Source organism: Nannospalax galili, unplaced genomic scaffold (assembly GCF_000622305.1).
Source record: "Nannospalax galili isolate Female #2095 unplaced genomic scaffold, S.galili_v1.0 scaffold305, whole genome shotgun sequence".
Taxonomy (NCBI): domain Eukaryota; kingdom Metazoa; phylum Chordata; class Mammalia; order Rodentia; family Spalacidae; genus Nannospalax; species Nannospalax galili.
In genome coordinates, this window is record NW_008356258.1 from 10,257,451 (window position 1) to 10,281,052 (window position 23,602).

At 41.4% G+C, this 23,602-nt stretch overlaps 1 protein-coding gene and 1 pseudogene across 7 annotated transcripts in view; both read left to right on the forward strand.

Annotated features, from left to right (window-relative positions):
• The window catches only part of Rxfp1 (relaxin family peptide receptor 1), a 174,508-nt gene that overhangs the window by 95,634 nt on the left and 55,272 nt on the right, over positions 1-23,602 (forward strand). For all 7 annotated transcript variants that reach the window (XM_008854318.2, XM_017803515.1, XM_008854317.2 and 4 more), the window contains 4 exons: positions 1,031-1,102; positions 18,835-18,906; positions 23,135-23,206; positions 23,298-23,369. In XM_008854318.2, the coding sequence (XP_008852540.1) occupies positions 1,031-1,102; positions 18,835-18,906; positions 23,135-23,206; positions 23,298-23,369 (288 nt within the window). The remainder of the gene's footprint in view (positions 1-1,030; positions 1,103-18,834; positions 18,907-23,134; positions 23,207-23,297; positions 23,370-23,602) is intronic.
• On the forward strand, positions 3,110-4,022 carry LOC115067810 (annotated as a pseudogene).

Genomic DNA, 23,602 nt, shown 5'->3' on the forward strand with positions numbered 1-23,602 from the left:
TAGGGAGTCCCAGCGCGGAGAGCTGCGCTGTAGACTTACCCCAAGAGGCCTGAGGATAGTAGTCTGTCCAACACACTTTTAAAAATGAATGTATAAGTAAACAAACACACACAAAAAAAAGTAGAACAAACTAATTGTCTTTTTTAAGCCATGGGCTGTGATTCTGAGGGAATCCTCTAATTTGTAAAATATATCATTGGTTATCCAAATGGAAAATGAGATTAAAAGCAGAGATAATGCTTTTCTTCCAAAGGGCATCCAACACACTTTTAAAAATGAATGTATAAGTAAACAAACACACACAAAAAAAAGTAGAACAAACTAATTGTCTTTTTTAAGCCATGGGCTGTGATTCTGAGGGAATCCTCTAATTTGTAAAATATATCATTGGTTATCCAAATGGAAAATGAGATTAAAAGCAGAGATAATGCTTTTCTTCCAAAGGGCAAATGGGGCGAGGTGTGATGGCACATGCCTTTAATCCCAGCACTCAGGAGGCAGATCTCTGTGAGACTGAGGCCAGCCTGGTCTACATAGAGAGTTCCAGGCTACCTGAGGCTACAGGGAGACCCTGTCTCAAAAAAAATGCAAATGGTTGGGGGGTTAACACTGAGAGGATGGATGGATAAATGGATGGATGGATGGATGGATGGATGGATGGATGGATGGATGGATGGATACCTTTAGGAGCACAGTAAACTTTCATCTAGGTCATTAAATCAAATTCAAATACTTAACAATTTAATCTTTCCACAATGTAAACACTGAAACAGGATATAGGGCAGAATTTAGTAAAGTCAAATCAGATCACTGATAGAAAAAGAATTCTCAGCTAGCTAGGATAAAGGATAGCTCAACTTCCCAGAGTGACTTGGAGACAGGGTTACTAAGCAGCCTTTGGCAGTCATTCGTGTAAAGTATATCATTAACCCAGATCCTGTAAATACAGTAAATACAGCTACAACTTAAAAGCAAAAAAAATTAAATTTGAATACCTCTAAGGAAGATTCAACCTTTCAATGTGTTTCAGGTCCCTTCGGTGGAACATCATAAGAAAGCTTCCTCCCAATGGCTTCAGGAGGTACCACGAACTGCAGAAGCTGTAAGAAAAGCTTTAACTCCTAGAGTTATGATATCTAACTTTGTTTATACTGGTTCTTGCTACTTCTACATAATACCACTGCTTAAGTCTAGTTCCTCCTCTGGAAATTATTTAGTTGTTATCTGGAAACTTTCAGGTAACACTTCTGAATGATTTCTAGAAAACATTCTAGAAAAATTTCAGCTAACTATCCCTATATAAACTAGAGCATGTAAACTGGATCCTCCACCACATTGCAAGAATGGAAATATGTATTGGAACCCATATGGTGGAAAGAGAGAGCCATCTCCTACAGGTTATCCTCTAATCTTCATAAACATGCTACATGATGTGTACATGTGCGTGCACTCGCGCGTGCACACACACACACACACGCACTCACAGTAAATAAATAAATAAATGTAAAAAAACTTTTTACTTAAAAAAAAGATGTGGCATACAGTGAGAGAGCTCCTGACTAACCTGGCACGTATAACCTCTCACGACCCATCAAAGATGCTTCTTTTTGCAACAGATGGAGACTATTACAAAGTTCCACAACTGGTCAAATGCAGAGAAGAGGCGTCTATGTGGCTAGCCTAACCCTAAGTGACACATCTACAGTGCAACCCTAAGGCTCAGGGAGCTTAGCAGAAAAGGAGGTATAAAGAATATTAATACATCTCTCAACTCTCACCAGCAAAGCTTCCTCGTGCAACAGACGTTGATCAACCCAGAAAGCCACAACTGACAAAAGAGCAGAGAATAAGAGACTGCAGAGCGCTTATCCCTTAAGTGGACACCTATATCAAAACTCTGCCACCCAAGGCTCAGGGATCATTGCAGAAGAGGGGGTGAAAAGATTGTAAGAGCCAGAAGTGGTGGATGACCATAAGGAAACAGTCTTCCAGTCACCTGGAAAGTTACTCATATGAACTCACAGTGATGGTGACAGCATGCACAAGACCCACTCAAACTCAAGCCTGACAAAATCCAGCACAGAAATGGGGAAGTGGGGAAGAAGCCCCAACCTTAGCTGAGGAACTATTGCCAACAGATAACTGCTGGGAGAAAGGAAGTCAGTTCTCTTTAAGTGTGTGATGCTAGATTAACCAGTGTGTGATGCTAAGTTAACCAGTTTCCCATGGATGGACCCACACCAAAGAACATCTGGGGATACAAATGTGACTCAATAAGCCTTAATATATATGAAAAAGTACATGAAATCCTGCAGTGGGGATACTATGAGTGCAGATAGGGGAGGGGGTCTAAATATGATCAAAATATATTTATAAAATTCACCAAAAAATCAATTTTTTAAAAATTGAAACTAGAAAAAAAAGACATGGTGATCTTCTGCCACAATAAAATAGCAGGCTGGGAATGTGACTTAGGGGTGTAACACTTGTCCAGCAAGGCAAGACCCTGAGTTCAATCCCCAACCCACAAAAAAATTCAAAATAAAAGATTAAGTAGTGAAGTATTTTTTTCCCATAAGAGAGCAAGTTGCCATGATGGGAAAATTATGAGCATGTTGTTTAGGAGACTACATTCCATTTTCACATCTGCCTTATAATACAGATGTTTATCTTAGCCTTGAGCAGTACGGGGCACACTTGCTTCCCTCCAGGTTACATCATGAATGTACTCTCAAAATCCACAGTAACTCAAATGATGTCTACCTGTGATTTAGGTCAACATTGGGAGTAACTCATATTGCCAGGCAGCTGAATTGCTGGGTTTAGATATTCTGTCCCTAGACCACACCATCTAGAAAGCATCTCAGAAGTTCATCTTCATACATGCCTTGATTTAGTTTGGGTATATTAATATGTATCTATATTTTATTAAGATAATAGATGGCACTAGTCTGGACCCAAGACAGCCACTGACATATTCCCAGTAATCTGGGGGTGATTGGACCTGAAGAAGGCTAAGAGACAGGAAAGAATGGCTTTTTCTTACTTTGTCCATCCTCTTAACTTGAAATCTTATTTCCACACATACCCTAATGAAGAGTTTAACCAGAATTCAAACTCAACAGTACAGATCAGAGGATGTACTCTCACCTCACAACTCTTAGAGGACCGAGCAGCAGCCCTGAGCCACCTCCTCCTGTTTGCCAGGAGCTACCTCCCAAGCCCAACAAGACCCCTGGGATTCTGAATGTGGTTGTGTATGTAGTCAGTTTCTCCTGGCATGGTCACCTGTGGACACCTGGAGCTCTTAGTGGTCATTAGATCGTCCTGTCATAATGTGGACCACAGAACAACAGCAGATCCAGGTTCTTCACTCTGCAGGAGTCTGTGATACAGTGGAATTGAAATTTGCAAAGAATCAAGTAAATGGTCAATCCTAAGGGGATGCTGAGCTGGTGGTAGCCTCTGAAAACTCTGTGCATAAATTGTTGGAACTCCTGCTAGGAAAAGTTCTTAAAGGAAAAAGGTAGACATGAGGCCATCCACCCAACAGAACCTATCACAATCTGAGGCAGAGTCAGAAGAGGAAGCATGCGTCCATGCTCCCATTCTTGAGAGTCCAGAAATTCTGCTGGTGACCAGTGACCCTTTAAGAACCTTGCTGCCTCATCTGCCCCTGTGGATAAGCCCTCAGTGTGCTGTCCTCCTTCAGCCTTCCCATAATGGGTTTACCCCTACCCCCAATTCTACCCCACCCTCTCTCCTGAAACTTCAGGGTCCCTCCTACTCCTGGCACCCACTACCAACATCTCCTGCCCCCTTTCTTGATCACCTCCTCATTTGGCTGTACCTCCATGGTGCCATCCCAGTGTGCATTGCCCCAATCCACAGCCATCTTTCTGAGGCCAAATTTCAGGCCTCCACCAGATGCTGACATTAAGGCCGCTGCACCCTATCGCTACCATGGCAGCTGAGATTCCAGCTGTTTACAGTCAATGAAACAGAATTTGACAAGATCATAAAGTGAAATAGCACTTTCCACATGTGTCATTCTCAAAACAGTACCTGAAGCTAACCAGGGGCTGCGGTGGGGCTGTTGAGACTACTCACAGCTGTAGCTGTTATTCAACAGATCTGGGTCACCAATGATAAGCATTGCTATCATAAAGGACTGTCTTCATGGTACCAAGGCCAAGTTCTGTAGTAGAAATGGAGTAGGAGCTCTTCCAGGAAAACATTTCAGTCCAGGAAGAGGTCACCCAGCTGCCCAGGACAGCAGCAAGCAACACCTAGGTATGCTGATAATGAAGATCAGCATGATGACAGAGTCCAGGAAAGGAACCCGAGCACAAAGGACATCACAACAGAGGGGCAAGACCAGCACCACAGAAAAAGCAGTCTGCTTTGAAGAAAATGTCTTTGAATGGACTTTGATCTCCTCACCTTGATCAGAACTAAAAGACTGAAGCCTCCAAACCCCTAGCTTCCTCCAAAGACCCAGGCAGTACCTCTCCCCTACAGGATTGAAGATGGCTTAGCAGCCTTCCCAACCCCATCCCTCCTTTTGCCAAGGGAAAGAACCTAAGAGCTTGAGGGAGGGTGCAGACATGAAGAAAGCAGCATGTCCCAGGCCTGGTCTCCATAGAGAATGGTGCTTTCCCAAGGAAACGTGAGTCTCTGATTCTCCAGGAGCAGTGTAGAGGACACTGATGAGACTTCATTCCCAAAGAAAATGGATCCTCCATGCAAGAAGAGAGTGGCTGCTTGTGTCAAAACACGCCCTGGGTCCTGTTTGGATGGGGCCAGCAGGGGCCAGCTCCCTGCTAGCATTCTACTTCTTTAACTCTGTTTCCTTCCTAGTTCTTTGAGGAAGGCCCATGAAAACAGAAACTACCTGGTAAGCATCTACTGTTCTTGGTTTTCCAGTCTCATGCATTGATGCTGTGCTGAATAGCTTTAGTGTCAACTTGACACACCTGGGTTGAGGGAGCCTTAATTGTGGAATTTCCTTCATTGGACTGGCCTGTGGCCATGTCCATGGGACACCTTCTTGATTGTTGAGTGATGTGGTAGGGCCCAGCCCACTACGGGTGGTGCCATCCCTGGTCAGGTGGGCCTGTGTTGCATAAGAAAGCAGACTGAGCAAGGGCCAGGAGAGCAAGCCAGTAAACAGTGTTCCTCCATGGCCTGTGCTCCAGGTCCTGCCTCCAGGTTCCTGCCCTGAGTTCCTACCTTGGGCTCCCAGATGAACTGTGACCCAGGATATGTAAGCTAAATAAACCCTTTTCTCCCCAAGTTGGTATTGGTCAGTGCTTTGTCACAGCAATGGAGAAACAAACTAGGACAGAAATTGGTACCAGAGAGTGGGATATTGCTGTGACAGACCTGACCTTGATATTTTTGGGAGGATTGTGGAAGTGTTCCAAATTTTAGGCTGGAAAAGCCATTGCGTGCTGTTGCTGTGGAGCTTGGAACAGTTATGTTGAAAGAGTTGTGGACAATGGAGGCCTGGCTTGTGGAGCTTCACAGGGAAGTGGAGACTATCAGTGCTGTTCGTGTGAGATTTTGAATTGAGAATCTGTGAGTTCTGGTCAGCTGAGGCTGAAGAATCAGCTGTGATTAAGAAGAGACCAGAACCTGAAGTAAAACCTTTGCTTTACTGGGACAACTGATGCTGGTTAGCTGGGGCTGAAAACTCAATTGTAAGTAACAATATACCAGCTTCATTGTGGTGAAGTCTTCTGGGAGGTATTTCCTCAAAGGGGACCTGAGCCTCTATCTTAAGCTGGAAGCAGGACTTGGTAATGTGTAAGAGTCTCCTGCATGGTTCTGGTGTTGAAAGTGTGAAGGGGTCACAGAGAGCAGCTGAGGCTTGGCACTCTGAGAGACCAGGAAAGGCCATAGGTGAAAGTGCAGCTTCAGCTGCAGTTAAGACCCCAGGATTGAAGGGGTTGGGGAGAGAATCTGAGGTTTTGCACCCAGAGAGGCAAGAAGAGGCCATTGGTGAAGGTGAAGGTCTCCTCAGTTTCAGTGGAGACCCCAGCTTTTTGGAGATGCCAGGACTGTGGAACAACCACCAAGGACCACAGTAGGTGTGGAACGGAGCTGTCCTGGGTCTGCAAGATGAGTTGTTTGTGCTGTGGACAACAGAGTCAGAGCAGTGGAGCTGCCAGAACCCTTTGGAGGCCAGAAGATCGTGAGTGAATCCCCGATGTCCAGCCTTGAGCTACTTTGCTGGACTTTGGTTTTGCTTAGGTGTGCCCTGTTCTTCCCTTTGGAATAAGACAGTGCCCCACCATCTCAGCTCTGCTAGGACCTTCTCAGGTTACTATAATTCTTGCGCCCCAAGAACTGTGAAGTCTCCAACCTGAGTCGTCAGCCAACTTGTTCACATAACAATCATCCATCCCACCCTGCTGTCACAGGACCATGAGGACTCAACCATGGAAGCGCAACTCAAAAGTTTTACCTGGGGCTGGAGAGATGTTTCAGTGGTTAAGAGAATTGGCTGCTCTTATAGAAGATCTGGGTTTGGTTCCCAGCATCCCCATGGCAGCTAACAACATCCATAACTCTAGTTCCAGGTAATCCAATGCCCTCTTCTGACTTCCACAGGCATTGCACACACATGGTACATCTGCACACATGCAAGCAAAACATTCATACACATAAAATTAAAAGAAATAAATCATTTTATTTAAATTGCACTTATCCCTAGCTTAACTGGGACTACTTCTTACACCCCGTTTGCACATCAACATAAAGTGGCCCCAAACTGAACACCAAGAACTACTCAGCTGGGCTATAATCTGATAAACTGGGGAAACAACAAAGATACAAACTACCATTCAACAGAGATAAGATCACCTACCCATACCAAGAAATATCAACAACAACACAAGTCTAGATGCCTAGATCTTATCACACACACACAACATGAATAACCAAGAAACTATGTCTACTACAGAAAGTAGCACCCCATTGTAATGTTTCCTGATATTGGAAACCTAATGGCTACAGAAGACAATGATTCCAAAATATCAGTTATAAATATGCTCAAGGAACTCAAAAAAGATAAGAATAAAAGACTGAATAAAGATGGTATAAACACAATTGAATTGAATAATTAAAACAATTCATAATAGAAAATGAAAACCCAATAAAGAGAATCTCTGAAGAAAAGCCAAACTGAAATCAAACTTGAAATAAAAATCAGGGATACAAACAAAAAGCTTAGAGGAAAGAAGCAAAAAGAAAAGGAGGAAATGGAACAGAGAATATCCGATCTTGAAGACAAACTTGGGGAAATGGATCGCTCAATCAAAGAAAATGTCAAATCTAAAATAACTCATGAACAGTAAGGAATGTAAGACCTCTAGGACACTGCAAAAAGGCCAAACCTATGGATTATGGGCATGGAAGAAGAAGAACCTCAAGCCAAAGGTACAGGAAATATTTTTAGTAAAATCACAGAAGAAAATTTCCAAAATCTAATAAAGAGATGCCTATCAAGGTACAAGAGGGATACACAACATCAAGTAGACAGGACCAGAAAACAAACTCCCCATTCATATAATAGTCAAAACTCTAAATGTACAGAACCAAGAAAAGATATTAAATTCTGTGAGAGAGAAAGAACAAGGCATGACCATCAGAATAACAGCTGACTTTTCAGCAGAGGCTATGAAAGCCAAAAGGGCTTGAACCAATGTCCAACAAGTCGTGAAAGAACACAGGCTCCAGCCCAGACTACTATATCCCTCAAAACTATCAGTTGTAACTGAAGGAGAAAGAAACTTTCCATGATAAAAACAGATTTCAGGAATTTATGTCCATTAAAAAAGCTCCACAGAGAATACCCAATGGAATACACAAAGAAAAATTTACAATCCTAAACATATATGCACCACACATGGGGGCATCCAGTTTTATAGAAGAAACTTTGTTAGGCCTAAAATCATACATTGGCTGGGCATAGTGAAGCCTACCTTTAATCCCAGCACTTGGGAGTCAGAGGCAGGCAAATTTCTGTGAGTTCAAGTTTAGCCTGGTCTACATAGCAAGTTCTAGGCCAGCTACAGCTACAGAGAGACTCTGTCTCAAAAAGACAAAAAATAAAAAATAAAATCACACATTGACTCCAACATTACGATAGTGGGTAACTTCAATACCCCCACTGTCACCAATAGACAGGCTACCCAGACAAAAACTAGAGAAACCCTGGAGTTAAATGACATCATAAATCAAATGCACCTAACAAACATCTATAGAATATTCCACCCAAACACTAAAGAATATACTTTCTTCTCAGCAGCCCATGGAACTTTCTCCAAAATTGATCACATATCAGGACACAAAGCAAATTTCCACAAATTTAGGAAAACTGAAATATCACCCTGGGCTGAATGTGGTAGCACACACTTTTAATCCCAACACTCCAGAGGCAGAGGCAGGTGGATCTCTGTGAGTTCAAGGCCAGCCTGGTCTACATAGTGAGTTCCAGGTCAGCTAGGGCTACAGGGAGACCCTGTCTCTAAAAGACCAAAAAAGAAAGAAGGAAAGAAAGAAAGAATCAAATATCACCCTGTATTCTATCCAAGAACAAAGGAATAAAGCTAGATATCAACAATAATTTTAAAAATGGGAAAAGGCATACAAATTCATGGACGGTAAGCAACATACTCCTGAATGAAAATTGGATTGTAGTAGAAATCAAGAAGGAAATTTTTTAATTGACTGAAAATGAAAACACAGCATACAAAAACCTGTGGGACATGATGAAGGCTGTCTTTTTTTAAGTTTTTTTATTGAATTTTTGTGTATTTCATACACAACATCTCAATCAATCTTAATCATTTTTATACCTCCATCGCCACCAGCACCCTCCTATACCCCCTCCCACTGGAGTCCATATACTCTGTCATCCATGTTAAGGCCCACAGAACACAATGAAAGCAGTCTTAAGAGGAAAATTTATAACATTAAGTGCCTACACCAGAATATTAGAAACATCTCATATAAATAAACTGATGATGCATCTGAAGGCTTTGGAAAACCTAGACAGCACCTAAAAAAAAAGCATAGGAGAAGAGAGAAATAAAATCAAGGCTGAAATTAATGAGATAGAAATGAGGAAAACAATACAAAGAACCAAGGAAACAAAGAGTTGGTTCTTTGAAAAGATTAACAAGATTGACAAACCTTTAGCCAGTTGACCAAAAGAGAGAGGGGACCCAAATTAACATACTTAAAGATTAAAAGGGAAACACTATAGCAGGCCCTGAGGAAATTCAGAAAACCTCAAGGACATGCTTTTTTAAAAATCTGTATTTCACTAAACTAGAAAATCTGAAAGAAATGGATAAATAGCTAGATATGTATGGTCTACCAAAATCAAATAAAAAAGACTTGAATAATGTAAACAGAGCCACAGCAACCATTGACATAGATGCAGCAGTTAAAAACCTTCTAACTAAAAAGAGCCTAGGACCATACAGATACAGCACAGAATTCTGACAAATCTCCAAAGAAGAACTAATACCAATACGCTTCAAATTAATCCATAAAATAGAAAAGGAAAGAAGACTTCCAGATTCTTTTTTAAGAAGCCAGTAATACTTTAATGCCAAACCCAGACAAATACCAAACCAAAAAAAAAAAAAGAAGAAGAAAGAAATCTGTCTGATGAACATGGACACAAAAAATCTCAATAAAATAATCACAAATGGAATGCAAGAACACATGAAAAAAAGATTATCCACCATGATTAAGTTGGCTTCATCCCAAAGACACAGGGATGATTCAACACACATAAATCAATAAATATAATCCACCACATAAACAGACTCAAGGACAGAAAACACATAGTCATCTCATTAGATGCAGAAAAGGCCTTTGACAAAAATCCAACTTCCATTCATGATAAAAGTCATGGGGAATCTAGGCATGCAGGGGACATATCTCAACATAATAAAGGCAATATACAATAAGTCAATAGTATACTAATGGAGAAGAACTCAAAACATCCCCATTAAAATCAGAAACAAGACATATATGTTCACTCTTTCCATTTCTGTTCAATACAGTATTCAAAGTCTTAGCTAGAGCAATAAGACAAATAAAGAAGATAAAGAAGATAAATATTGGAAAGGAAGAAATCACAGTATCCTTAATTGCAGATGATACTATTCTATACATAAAACATCCCAAAGACTTCACCAGAAAAACTCCTAGAGCTGATAAATACATTCAGCAAAGTATCAGGATATAAAATTAACTCTCAAATAACAGTAGCCTTCCTATATACCAACAACAACCATACTGAGAAAGAAATTAGGGAAATTATCTCACCTGTGATAACCTCAAAAGCCATTAAGTATTTTGGAATAAATCCAACCATGGAAGTGAAGGACTTGTATAATAAAAACTTTAAGACACTACAGAAGGAAATTGAGGAAGATACCAAAGATGAAAAGACCTCCCATGCTCATAGATCAGTAGACTAAACAGTGTGAAAATGGCCGTCCTCCCAAAAGCAATCTACAAATTCAATACAATACCCATTAAAACCCCAACAAAATCTTCACAGAAATTGAAATATAATCTCAAATTTCATATGGAAATACAAACAACCCAGAATAGCCAAAATAATTCTGAGCAATAGGAGAACAGCTGAGGTATTACTATCCTGATCTCAAATTATAGCAGAGCTATAGCAATTAAAAACAGCACGGTACCAGCACAAAAACAGAGACATTGATCAGTGGAATAGAATTTAAGAACCAGATTTAAGTCCATGCATTTGCATATATCTGATTTTTTTACAAAAGAGTCACAAATCCACACTGAAGAAAAGACACCATGTTCAACAAATGGTGCTGGTCAAAGTGGATAGTGACTTACAGAAAAATGAAACTAGATCCCTATCTCTCACCATGCACAAAACTCAACTCCAAATGAATTAAAGACCCAATACCTAAAACCCAATACCCTGAATCTGATAGAGGGAAAAGCAGGGAATACATTAGAATTTATAGGCATAGGAAAGGACCTTGTGAACGGGACTCCTATAGTACAAGCATTAAGTCCAATAATTGATAAATGGGACCTCATGAAACTAAAAAGTGTCTGTACAGCAAAGGGCACCATCATTCAAGTGAAGAGGAAACCTGCATAATGGGAAAAAATTTACCAACTATACCTCTGACACAGAGTTAGTATCTAGAATATTCAAAGCACTCAAAAAAACTAAACAAAAAAAAATTCAATTAAAAATTGGGGGAAGAAAATGAATAAGGAGTTCTCTAAAGACGAAGTACAAATGCTGATAAATACTTTTTTAAATGTTCAGCATCTTTAGACATCATGGAAGTGAAAATTAAACCCATTTTGAGATTTCATCTTAACCCACTCAGAATGGCTAAGATCCAAATAACAAATAAGGTAAGGAGGTGGAGAAAGGGGAATGCCTATCCACTACTGGTGGGAGTGCAAACTGCTGCAGGCACCATAGAACTCAGTGTGGAGAATCCTCAAATCAATCTACCATATGATGGAATGGTACCACTCTTGGGCATATTCCCAAGACTCTATACCCTACTGTGGAAATACCTGTCCACCCATGTTCATCGCTGCCCTTTTCATAATAACCAGGAATTGGAAACAACCTAAATGTACATCAACTGATGAATGAAGAAGGAAGGTGTTGTACATATTATTTTCTTTTAAAAATGAAATAATGAATTTTTCAGGTAAATGAATAGAACAGGAAAGAATCATCCTGAGTGAGGTAACACAGACCCAGAAATATAAACCTTGCTTGTTCTCTCTCATAGCCGAATGCTAGCTTTGGAATATTAGATATGCATGTTTAAATATGAAAATCCAGAGAGGTCTGGAAAGTAACAAACTACCATGAGGGCAAGGAGGCTTCCTGACAGAGGAGGTAGAATGCGGTGATATAAAGGGGAAAAGCAGAGAGATAGAGAAGGAAAGAATAAATAGGGCAGGGAATGGGAGTGCTGGGCAGAGGAGGGAGTATGGGGAGGGATCGATAATACTAAGCCTACCTCTAACCTACCACTATAGAAACTTCTTAAAATATATACATATAAATTATAAAAAGAGACTAAAAGGAATTACCTTGTAACCAGGGGGCATTGCCTCTACTAGACTCCATAGGCTAGCAAAGTAAAATCCCAATTCCAGGAATGAATGCCCTCTTTTGAAACTGTTGACCAGGGGTACCATAGACCCTCAAATAATACTGGCCATTACCCTGCTCTTGATTACCCACCAGAACCTGACGGTAAGACCCTATTTCTGAAGACACTGCATACATGAACTGTAGAACAAACAAGGAGAAATCAAGCTGGTGCTGACTTCAAAGCTCATCTCTACTGGCTAGCTTTCCTAGTGCTAGAAGGCTTTATGCATGCTACCTGAAGAGAAAATTAATCATCAGTCTTATCCAGCTGTGAATCCTGTGAGCTACAACAACAATTGGACTGGCAAGATATGCCCACAGGTGTATTGACATGACTATTATAAGAATAGCCAATCACTTTCTAATTGGATTTAAGGTCTGCCTCATAAGATGGTGCCAATATATGACACTGATATCAGGCCTAGGAACCTGAAGCTAGACAGGTCACCGGACATAGGGGAGAACCTAATACTATAGTTCTGCTAAATAGATATAATTTTTTTTTTACTTTTTGAGACAGTCTCCCTGCAGCCCCAGCTGGCCTGGAACTCATTATGTAGAATAGGCTGGACTCCCTCTCACAAACATCCTTCTGCCTCTGCCTCCCAAGCTCTGGGTTTAAATAGCTATAGCATTAATCTTACCCCTAATGACTTATTGTTATACCCATAGATAAATGCATCTCTCAACTCTCAGCAGAGAAATTTCCTTATGCAGCAGATGGTGATTAATACAGAAACTCACAACTGACCAATGTGCAGAGAATAAGAAGCTGTAGGATGCTTATCCCTGAATAGGACACCTATATCAAACTTCTGCTTTCCAAGACTCACGGATCATTGAAGAAGGGGGAATGGAAAGATTGTAAGAGCTAGAGGTGGTGGATGACCACAAGGAAACAGAAGTTTCCAGGCAGCTTGTCAGTTGCCCGTATGAACTCACAGCAATGACAACAGCATGTACGAATCCCACCTAAGCTCAAGCCAGACAAAATCCCAGCATAGACATGGGGAAGAGGGTAAGAAACCTCAGCCCTACTCAAAGAAGTATTGGCAACCGATGGTTACTAGGAGGGGAAGAGTCATTTAAAGGTGAGACACTTGGTAGGTTGATCAGGCTCCAGTGGATGAACCCACACCAAAAGACTTTGGGGGCACAAATTTGACTCTGTAGGCATACACACACACACATTAAATATATGAAATTGTGTGGTGATAGTAAGGGAGGATGCAGATAAGGGGAAGGGATCTAAAGGCAATCAAAATACAATGTATGAAAGTTGCAAAAAAAATTTTTAAATAGCCCAAAATATTGCTGCTTGCTCTTGCAGAGAACCTGAGTTTAGTTCCCAGCACCCCCACGATGGCTAACAACTGTTCATAACTTCTGCAGGTATTGCACACATGGGGTGCACTGACTTCTGCAGGCATTGCACACATGGGGTGCACTTACATTCAGCACACATTCAAGCAAAACACTCATAAAATAAAAAAATTTTAAATCTAAAAGAAATTTTTAAAGGAAAAAAATTCATTTATTTTTTAATATATTGTTTTTATTTATTATTTATTTTTATTTTGTGTTTATGAGTGCATTGCCTGCATGTGGGTAGGTGCACCTATGTCATGCAATGCCCGTGGAGATCAGAAGAGGGCATTGGGTCCCCTGGAACTGGAGTTACAGATAGTTAGCCACCATGTGCTTGCTGGGAATCAAACCTGGGTCCTCTGCAAAAGCAGCCAGTAATCCTAACCACTGAGCCATCTCTCCAGTCCTGGGGGCGTGGGAAATTTAGTGCAGAGAAAATCAAGATGATAGATTAAGGAAAAACATACAGAATGTGAGAAAAGCTGTGAAACTACAGAATAATTTTCTCCCCATTTTTGTTTTGTTTTTACTCATTTCTGTTTTGATTTGATTTTACACTATGGTGATCAGACTTTGTTCTGCTCTAAACTACTGTCCTGCTTAGTTGTATGAAACAGTGTCTTTCAGGATGTGCCTTGCCCTGGGAGGCTCCATTTGACAAAGCAGCAGTTGACTCTCTGTTGTGTATAAATGCAGAGACAGACTGAGTCTGCTCTGCTGTTGTGCTTTGAATGTGAAATGCCCCCATAGGCATCCATGTGTGAACTCTTGTTCCTCAGCTGGTAGTGATATTTTGGAAAGTCATGGAGCCTTTAGGAAGTAAACCCTCACTGGGAAGTGGTGGCAGGGGATGAGCTTTGAGGTCTTATAGCACAGCCCCACTTCCTGTTCTTTCTCTGCTTCCAGACTGTGAATGCAGTATGACCTGTTGCCTCCTGCTCCTCTGGCAGGGCTTTCCTTGCCATGATGGAGAGTATCCCCTCAAACTGTAAGCCAAAATAAACCCTTCTCCTTTAAGTTACTTCTTGTCTAATATTTTGTCACAGCAACAGAGAAAGTAACTAATACAATTGTGTTTGTGCACATGGATAACACTAGCACAAACAATGAGACATAGACTGTTAAGTAACTCATACCTACAAGTTAAAGAATACCACCTATAAATTTATTAAAGTAGTTTGGGAATTCATGGCCACATATGTATATTCACACCACATCATGAAAACCAGGCCCGTGAACTTACTGAACACACCAGACAAACAAAGGGTGCAGCACCCTCATCTGAACCCATAAAAGGGAGAGCACCTAGAACCGTGATGCTGATGGCTTCATTAACCTGTCATCTGACCATATCTGTGCATCTGCCAAGGACTAACAGAGAACTCCCAACTGTCCCAGGAACTTCTGCTCAGCGAAGTTCCCAACACACGAATAGACCCATTCAGACTGTCATCCAACCTTCCATCCAAACTTAACCCAGTGCCTCACCTCCACAGGTGAGCTGACCAGCTCAGCTCTGCCGCTGTGCCTGCCTCCAGCAGGTCTCTAACTGAGCTTGTTAATAGCTAATCTATCCACATACAGTGGCTGATGCATCTGCATCAGATCTCTGCCTCTGCCTTCAGTAAGGCCTCCTTGAAGTCTGCAGCTTCTAAAACCCTGTTGCAACCATGTGTGTGTGTGTGAGTGTGTGTGTGTGTGTGTGTGTGTGTGTGTGTCTGTGTGTGTGTGTGTGTGTGTGTGAAGTATAAGGTGTGATCTGAGAGTTAATGTTAGTAATTAAGACTGAAATCACAGATCCTGTGATTGCCAATGGCCATGCTGGCAAAGGAGAGCAGGACTTTGTAGATTGCAGCCAATGAAAGCAGTGAAGCTTGTAAAATTGTTAATCAATAAATTCTGACATGCTGAAAAGACACACACATGTCCATCTGTGCTCACCGCAGACATAACTTTTAGATTTGTTTCCTGATGACAAAAGGAAGTAAAAAATACTCAACTCTCAGAAAGCAAAGGCCCTGCCTCCTGTTATCAAGATTTTTATGTCTCACTGATAGATTGAAAATTGTGTAATAAAGTTGACAATGGTATAAAAATAATAAGAGATGGAAATAGAGCAGAACCAAAAGAAAAAACAGGGTTTTTCATACAATAAAATGTTCTAAATTTCCAGATAATCTTCAGAAAAATATATTTAATATTTTTAAAAATTCAAATGACAACGATTTTCCAGAACTTCTTTCTGAGCATATCTAAGTCTACAAAGAAAAGCCCTTCAAAATTAGACCAGCCACAAAAACTTCAGGGAGTGCTCAGTTTTGTGTGGCTGCAGTCCAAGGCGCTTCCTGGTCTATAGCACCACCTTGTGGTCACATGTTTAAATGGCAATTCGGCTACAAATAGAATCAAAAAATACAGTACTTTATTGTTCTTGCACAATAAAGTTTTTTGGTTTGGTTTTTAAGATATAGTCTCACTCCATAGCTCAGGCTGCCTAGAATTTATGACAATCTTCCTGCCTCGGTGTCCCAAGTACTGAGATTACAGGTATAAGCCACCACTCCTGGCTCTTGAATTTCTTTTTTTAACAGAAAAAAAAAAAAAAAAAAAAAAAAAGCCGGATATGGTGGCTCACACCTTTAATCCCAGAACAACTTGGGAGGCAGAGGCAGGTGGATCTCAGTGAGTTTGAGAGCTTGTCTACATAGTGAGTTTAGACAAGCTGGGGCTACAGGGGAGATCCTGTCTCAGAAAAGGCAAAAAAAAAAAAAAAAAAAAGCATCTCCCCTTAAAAAACAATTTTGTGCGTATCTTTATTTTGTGTGTATGACTGTTTTGTCTGCATGTTTATAAGTGCACCACATGCATGCAATTCCCACAGAGGCCAGAAGAGGGCAAGGGCAGTAAGTGCTCTTGACCACTGAGCCATCTCTCCAGTCCCTTTGAATTAATTCTTGAGCCACCAATTTATTCCAAGTAACAAATGATCAAACTAGCCTAATAACAAAGCATTCTGATTGGTTTTTATAGGTACACTTGACTCTACATGTAAACAATTCGGTCTAGTTCTTAACGTATGGCTATCACAGTTAAAAACAAATAAATACATCTTAAAGTCTTCCTGTGTACTATTGAGAAAGATGTATTGCCTCCTACATGACAGGGTTTACAGCATGTCATGTGAAACTTTGAGATGCACAATCAATTTCATAATATCATTTTGCAGTTAAAGTTAGGTTTTCTCACATATTAGAGAAATGGGGACTCTTTTTTAATTAACTAAAAGTTCATTTGCATTGATTTCTCCTTTATTGTTCCTAACAAGTTACATACAAACTTAGGGAGCCTCTAGAGCAATGAGGACTTCCATTCCAAACAAGGAGATGGGCTTGACATCTTTATTTCATCATCCTTCACAACCCAGGGCAGGTGCCCAGATGTCCAGAGCTGCACACAGGAGAGCTTACCCACTGGACCCTGTGTCTGCTCACATCCAGTCAGCTCATGACCAAATTTCTAGGATGACTTTAGTTCACATGTAAGACTGTCTTTTGTCTTGACATTCTAACTTAATTTATGTTCTTCCAGTCCTGACTTGTTAAAATTCATATATTACTCTTCTGCAATTTTTCCTCCTTGTAAGTCCTCTCAAGTACTTTTGTGAATCAGGGTTAGCGTGTCAAATTAATAAAACTGAAGTTGATTTGCTTAGAAGATTTGGGGTTACTGTGGAGTAGTTTGCAGCATTAAAGACGTCATATACTGTATGGCATAACAAAGAACCAGGCCCAGCTCAGGCCACCTGCCATAAGGAATGGGGAAAGGGCATGGCAATGACAACATGCTGAGAGATGATCTGCCCAGAGACAGACTGCCATTGGATATCATAGGATGGAATGGGAAACCATGATTGGCTAGCCAACCCCTTATAACCCCAAACGCTTCCCGGAACAAACGAGTCTGCAGCAGCTCGCTCTCTGCTTGCTTTCACTGGACTCCCGGTGTCTGTGTCGTGACTCTGCGCCTTTAACCCCCATATCAGCAGGGACCCTGTGTCCCCCTCTGGCTGGCTCCAGGGGAGGACAGTAACAATATACTTAAGGCTTTGCTGGTTCTAGAGAGCACTTTACAAACTTGAGTAACTCTAGTAAGAAACATTTAAAAATCTTCTGGGCCATGAGATCAGTGAGGGTTTTATTGTGCATTAGTTCTGTTTTTAGAAAATTCAAATGGTAAATTTAGCTTCTGACTGTACACCTTCATAGCTTCAACTTTTTATATTTTATTAATCCTTTGGGAATTTTATATGATGAATTTTTATTGTATTTACCCTCCCCCACTCTTCCCTCTAACTCCTCCCAGATGCACCCTCACCTCCTGCGTCCTCCCAACTTCATGTCCTCTTTTCGGTTTTGTTTTTTCTAGAACCCACCTAGTCCAGTTTGCACTGGCCACATATTCATGGGTCTGTGGACATCCACTAGAGCATGGACAACCTACCAGGGCCACACCCTTAAAGAAACAGCTCCTGTCAATAGCTCCTCAGTTAGGGGTAGGGATTCGTGAGCCCCTCCCCTCCCCATGATGGAATGTTGACTGGGCTGATCTTCTGCAGGTCTTTGAAGGCAGCCTCAGCTACTCTGAATTCATGAGTGCAGAGGTCCTGTCATGTCCAGAAAACACTGCTTCATTCCAGTCCTCCCAACCTCAGTTCTTAAAATCTTTCCTGCCCCCCACCACTTTGCTCCCTCCTCCATGATGGACCTGAGCCTTGGGGAGGCAGTTATGATATAGATGTCCCATTTGTGGCTGAGCACTCCACAGTCACTTATTCTCTGCACTTTGACCAGTTGTGAATTTCTGTGTTAACCACCACTCACTACACAGAGAGATTCTCTAATGAGATCTGGGAGGTGCATTAGTCTATGGGTACAGAGATCTGAATTTAGAGGGTAGTTTGATACTATGTCCATTTATAGACTCAACTTTTAAAAACTGGTCATGCATACATGAATTTAACAGAAAAATAAAATGACACAATATTTCAATTAGTTATTCCACTGTATCTGCCGTCCCTAACATGCTGATTTTTAATTTTGGTAAAATGTACGTAAGACTTCAGATATCAGCGGCCCTAGCATACCGAGGCAGTCAGCACCTGCACCTTGTCACTGCTGCGGTCAACACTGCCACCCACACAGCTCTTTCCTCTTACAAAACTGACACTCTTTCCTTGTTTTCCTTTTGACCAATGGACACAGGTGCCTGCAAAACAACAAGATCCAGTCTGTATCCACCTCAGCTTTCAGAGGACTGCACAGCCTCACTAAACTGTAAGTACCAGGGCTAAATGACTCTCTCGACAACACTGTGTCAGGCTAACCCATCTCTGTCCAGACCAGCCTGCTTGAAACAGTGCCAGAGGCATTCAGCTAGTGCTGAAGGGTCAGTACAGGACGGTGGTGGAGAGCGTGGGATTGGGAGTCATGCAGGCTTCAGAGTGAGCCCTGATTTCATTCCTTGCCAGGTGAGTGGCCTTGAGCAATTTATTTCTGTTTCTAAGCATCAGCTCTAGCTGTTGTATAATACATACTATGGTTGCACCTATCTCGGGCTGCTGTGGAAACAAGTGAAAAAATTCAAAGGAAACATTAGGTATACTGAGGAAGGTACAAAGATGATCTCATTATGCCATGGCACAGGAGTGACAACTCAAGGAACTTAGTCAAAGTGAGAAAGCCTAATGGCATATTTATAAAGAAGAAAGAATTCCCCCAGTTATTCAGGGGATTTTGTTTATTTCATTTTTCCTTTCATATTGAGGATTGAGGTCTGTGTCTTATACATGCTAAGCACACACCCTATTGCCAAAGTACCCCAACGCTTCAATTATCCTTTTATAATTTTTAATCCTGCTTTATAAATATGTACTGTGGGACTGAAGAGATGACTCCATGGTTAAGAGCACTAGCTGCTCTTGCAGAGGACCCAGGTTCAATTCCCAGCACCCACATGGCAGCTAACAGCCATCAGTAATTCCAGTTCCAGGGGATCCAATACCCTCTTCTGTCCTCTATGGGCATTGCATGGCACAGGTGCACCTACATACATGCAGACAACACACCCATACACAAAAATAAAAATAATAAAATATTTTAAATGTGCACTGCATTGTAAATTTAAAAGATCAAAGCTTTCAACTGTGGAATCATAAAATATTTGGCTTATTTTATTTATTTCATTTAGCACAATGCCTTTGGTGTTCTTCTTTGTGTAGATCTGTCAGAATTTCCCTTTTTTGTTTCATTTGTTTGTTTGTTTCTTTGTTTGTTCGTTTGTTTGAGACAGGGTCTCCCTGTAGCCACAGCTGGCCTGGAGCTCACTCTGTAGACCAGGCTGACCTCCATGTCACCTCCCTCTGCCTCCTGAGTGCTGAGATGATAAGTGTGTACCACCATGCCCATCTTTGGAATTTCCTTTATTTTAAGCTGCATAATATTATATTATATCATGTTTTGTTTATTCATGTATCTGTCTGCCAACACTTGTGGAATTCCAATCTTTTTATGAATAATACTGCTATGATAAGAGAGTTCAAGGTCTGAGTCTCTGCGTTTAGTTCTTTTAGGATGATAATCCAGGAAGTATAGTTCAGTACCAGGTGTACTTTCTCGGCTGTGGGAAACAATTGACAGAAAGAACTTAAAGGGTACAAGATTTATTATGGTGTACAATTCAGAAGTCATCATGTAGACAGGGCACGGCAGGGCGGAGCAGCTCCAGGAAACAGAGAGGGGGAGTAAGGGAGAAAGGGAGAGAGAGAGAGAGAGAGAGAGAGAGAGAAAGAGAGGTGGAGGGAGGGAGGGAGGAAGGAAGGAAGGAAGGAAGAAGGAGGGAAGGAGGAAAGAAAGGAAGGAGGGAGAAAGGAAGGAAGGAGGGAAGGAGGGAAGGAGGGAGGGAGGGAGGGAGGAGGAGGAGGAGAAGAAGAAAAGGAAGGAAGGAAGGAAGGAAGGAAGGAAGGAAGGAAGGAAGGAAGGGAGGGAAACAAAAGGGGTCAGGATGTAGCTCAGTTGATAGAATGCTTACCTAACACACCTAAAACCCTGGGTGTGTTCCCAGCACCACATAAAGCCATGTGTAGTAGTGCTTACCTAAAATGCCAACATATAGGAGGCAGAAATAGAAGGATTGGGGGTTCAAGGCAAGTCTCAGAAGTTGGGAGGCCTACCTTGACTAGCTGAGACCCTGTCATTTTTTTTAATTGCCCAAAGGAAAAACAATGGAGAGAACCATTGTGTTCCATGTATGTGTGGAAGTAAAACTTTAACTGATGCTTGCACATGAATCATAGGCAGAGATGTGGGCAGAAACATTCTAACAGATACATGCAGAGTGTGGGTGGCATGTCGTGTCTCAGTGTCACAGCAGCCCCATGAGGGAACTTTGCTCCTCTTAGAAATGAGGAAGTTGAGGTTTACAGGAAGTACTTGCTTGCTCAAGTTCACACTAATAGACAATTGTAGAACCAAGGTAATAACAGATTCAATGCAAAGTCCCTTCAGTAAAGAGACAGAAATGAACTTAGTGAAAGGAGGTAACACAATATAACAGAGCTGGTTCATTTGCAGAACAGAGAAGTAAAGGTGGATAGGCAAAATAGAGACAAATCCTTTAATAAAGTGTGAGTGGTCCTCTTCCAGAACAGCCCCTTCACCTCCCAGGTGTGTACCCACAGCCCTATGATGGTGAGGCTCTCTGAATTGCCTGATGATCTCCCGTCTTGCTCTCTTGTACTTCTTGATTTGTGCATGAGCTGTTTGCTTTGCCTAAAATAGCTCCTGCCTGTTCTTTGCTTTGTGAAAACCACATCTTCACCTAAGACCCTTCTCAGTTGTGCCTCCTTTAGTAAAATCTTCCTGTTCCCTTGTTGCCCGTATATTTCAGTCCCCACTCTTTTTATTGTTTTCCTTTTTAAAATATTTTTATTGAGTTTTTGTGTACTTTATATCATAGATCTTAATCAAATTTAGAGCCCCCACCCCCATCTGTTCTCCCCATAACCCCCCACCAGATTTCAGGTATTGTCATATATGTTCATATATGTTCATATATATGTCATATATGTCCTATCCAGTCAAGCATTTGTGCCCAGATGTTCCTTGGTGCAAGTTTATCCACTGGAGTCTAGTCAGCCTATCTAGAGTCTCTTCCTTAAAGATCTACTCTCCTTAACCCCACAGTAATCAGTTGCCAACAGTTCCTAGGCTGGGGTTGGGGTCTGCTGCTCATTTCCTTCGTTCTGTCCTGGGGTTTTGGCTGATTGATTTGGCATGGGTCTTGTGCATGCTGCCACTGTTGTTTCAACTTCATATGAGCAAATTCTCAGTGGCCTGAAAGCCTCTGTTTCCTTACATTAATGTGCCAACCCTGGCTCTTGCAATCTTTCTGCCCTCTCTCCCACAATGGACCCGAGCCATGGGTGGGTGAGGTTTAGTGTAGGAGTCCCACCCAAGGTCACACCCTCTGCAGTCTCCATTCTTAACAAATCAGGTACTTTCTGCTCTGCAGTGAAGATCAATGACATATTGGCATGTCCCTCTGGTTTTTGAATGTTGCCTAATCACTTGCTGACATACCAGATTCAAAGTCCCGAGGAATGGGATGAATGCTTGGTACAGCACCATCACATTTATTATCTGTCACTATAACAAAATTATTGAGATAACTTATAAAGAGAACAGTATTTTGACAATTACTGTGATTTGTTTGTGATAGACTGACCCCATTACGTTGGGCCTGTGGGGAGGCGTCACATTCTGGTGGGAGCATGTGTCACAGCAAATCACAGCAAACCACTCACCTCATGGCAGGGAGAGAGAGAGAGAGAGAGAGAGAGAGAGAGAGAGAGAGACCCCATGACCTGAGGACTCCCAAAGGACCCTACCTTCTAAAGGCTCACAGTCTCTCCCAGAAGTGGCCCCTGGGAACAAAGCCTTTGACCCACAGACCATTGACTGATACCTAGCCAGATAACAACAGCCAGAAGAGATGCTTAAAATAATTTGATGAATAAATGAGTAGGTTATGAAAACATGAGCCAATTAATTAGTTAATTGTGAGAAAATTAAAGCTAGAAATGGCATGGTAAGTGATAAGAGCCATAAAGTTTCAAAGGCAGAAATAAGTGTGGGGAGAGCAATATGTGAGAAAATTTAAGGGCAAGGATCCCTTTCACTTTCCTTATTGTAAAACATAAAAAAAAAAAAAAGAAAAAAGAAAAAAAAAAGCTGGAGAGATGGCTCAGAGGTTAAGCAGTTAAGAGTACTGGCTGCTCTTACCGAGGACCCAGATTCAGTTCCCAGCACCCACATGGCAACTAACAACTGTCCTTAACTCCAGCTCCAGGGGCTCTAAAGCCCTCTTCTGGCCTTCACAGGCATTACACACATGGGTGCACTTATATACACACAAGCAAAACACTCATACACATAAAATAATAAATCAAAAAAAATTTAAACATCAGAAAGAATCAACTCATTTCAGCTACTTCTCTTTTCCCAGGTACCTCAGCCATAACAGAATAACCTTCCTGAAGCCAGGGGTCTTTGGAGATCTCCACAGACTGGAATGGCTGTATGTTTAACTTGTGTGGCCTTTCCTTATGTTGGATTTAACGTTCTCAAAGTACGTATAAGTGAATGTGCTCTCTTCTTCTTGCTGGCAGGATAATTGAAGATAATCACCTCAGCCAAATTTCCCCACTAACATTTTATGGACTAAATTCTCTTATTCTCTTGTAAGTATTAAATTAAAACAAACAGGGTTTTGAGATGGCTCAGCAGGTAAAGGTTCTTACTACCAAGTCTGACAACCTGAATTTGATTCCCAGAGTCTACATGGTGGAAAGAGAGGACTGACTCCACAAGTTGTCGACTCCATAGTGTGTCATGGCATGTACACACGCACACATACACACACACACACACACAAACATGATAAGTATGTAGGTAGATGATAAACAGATGATAG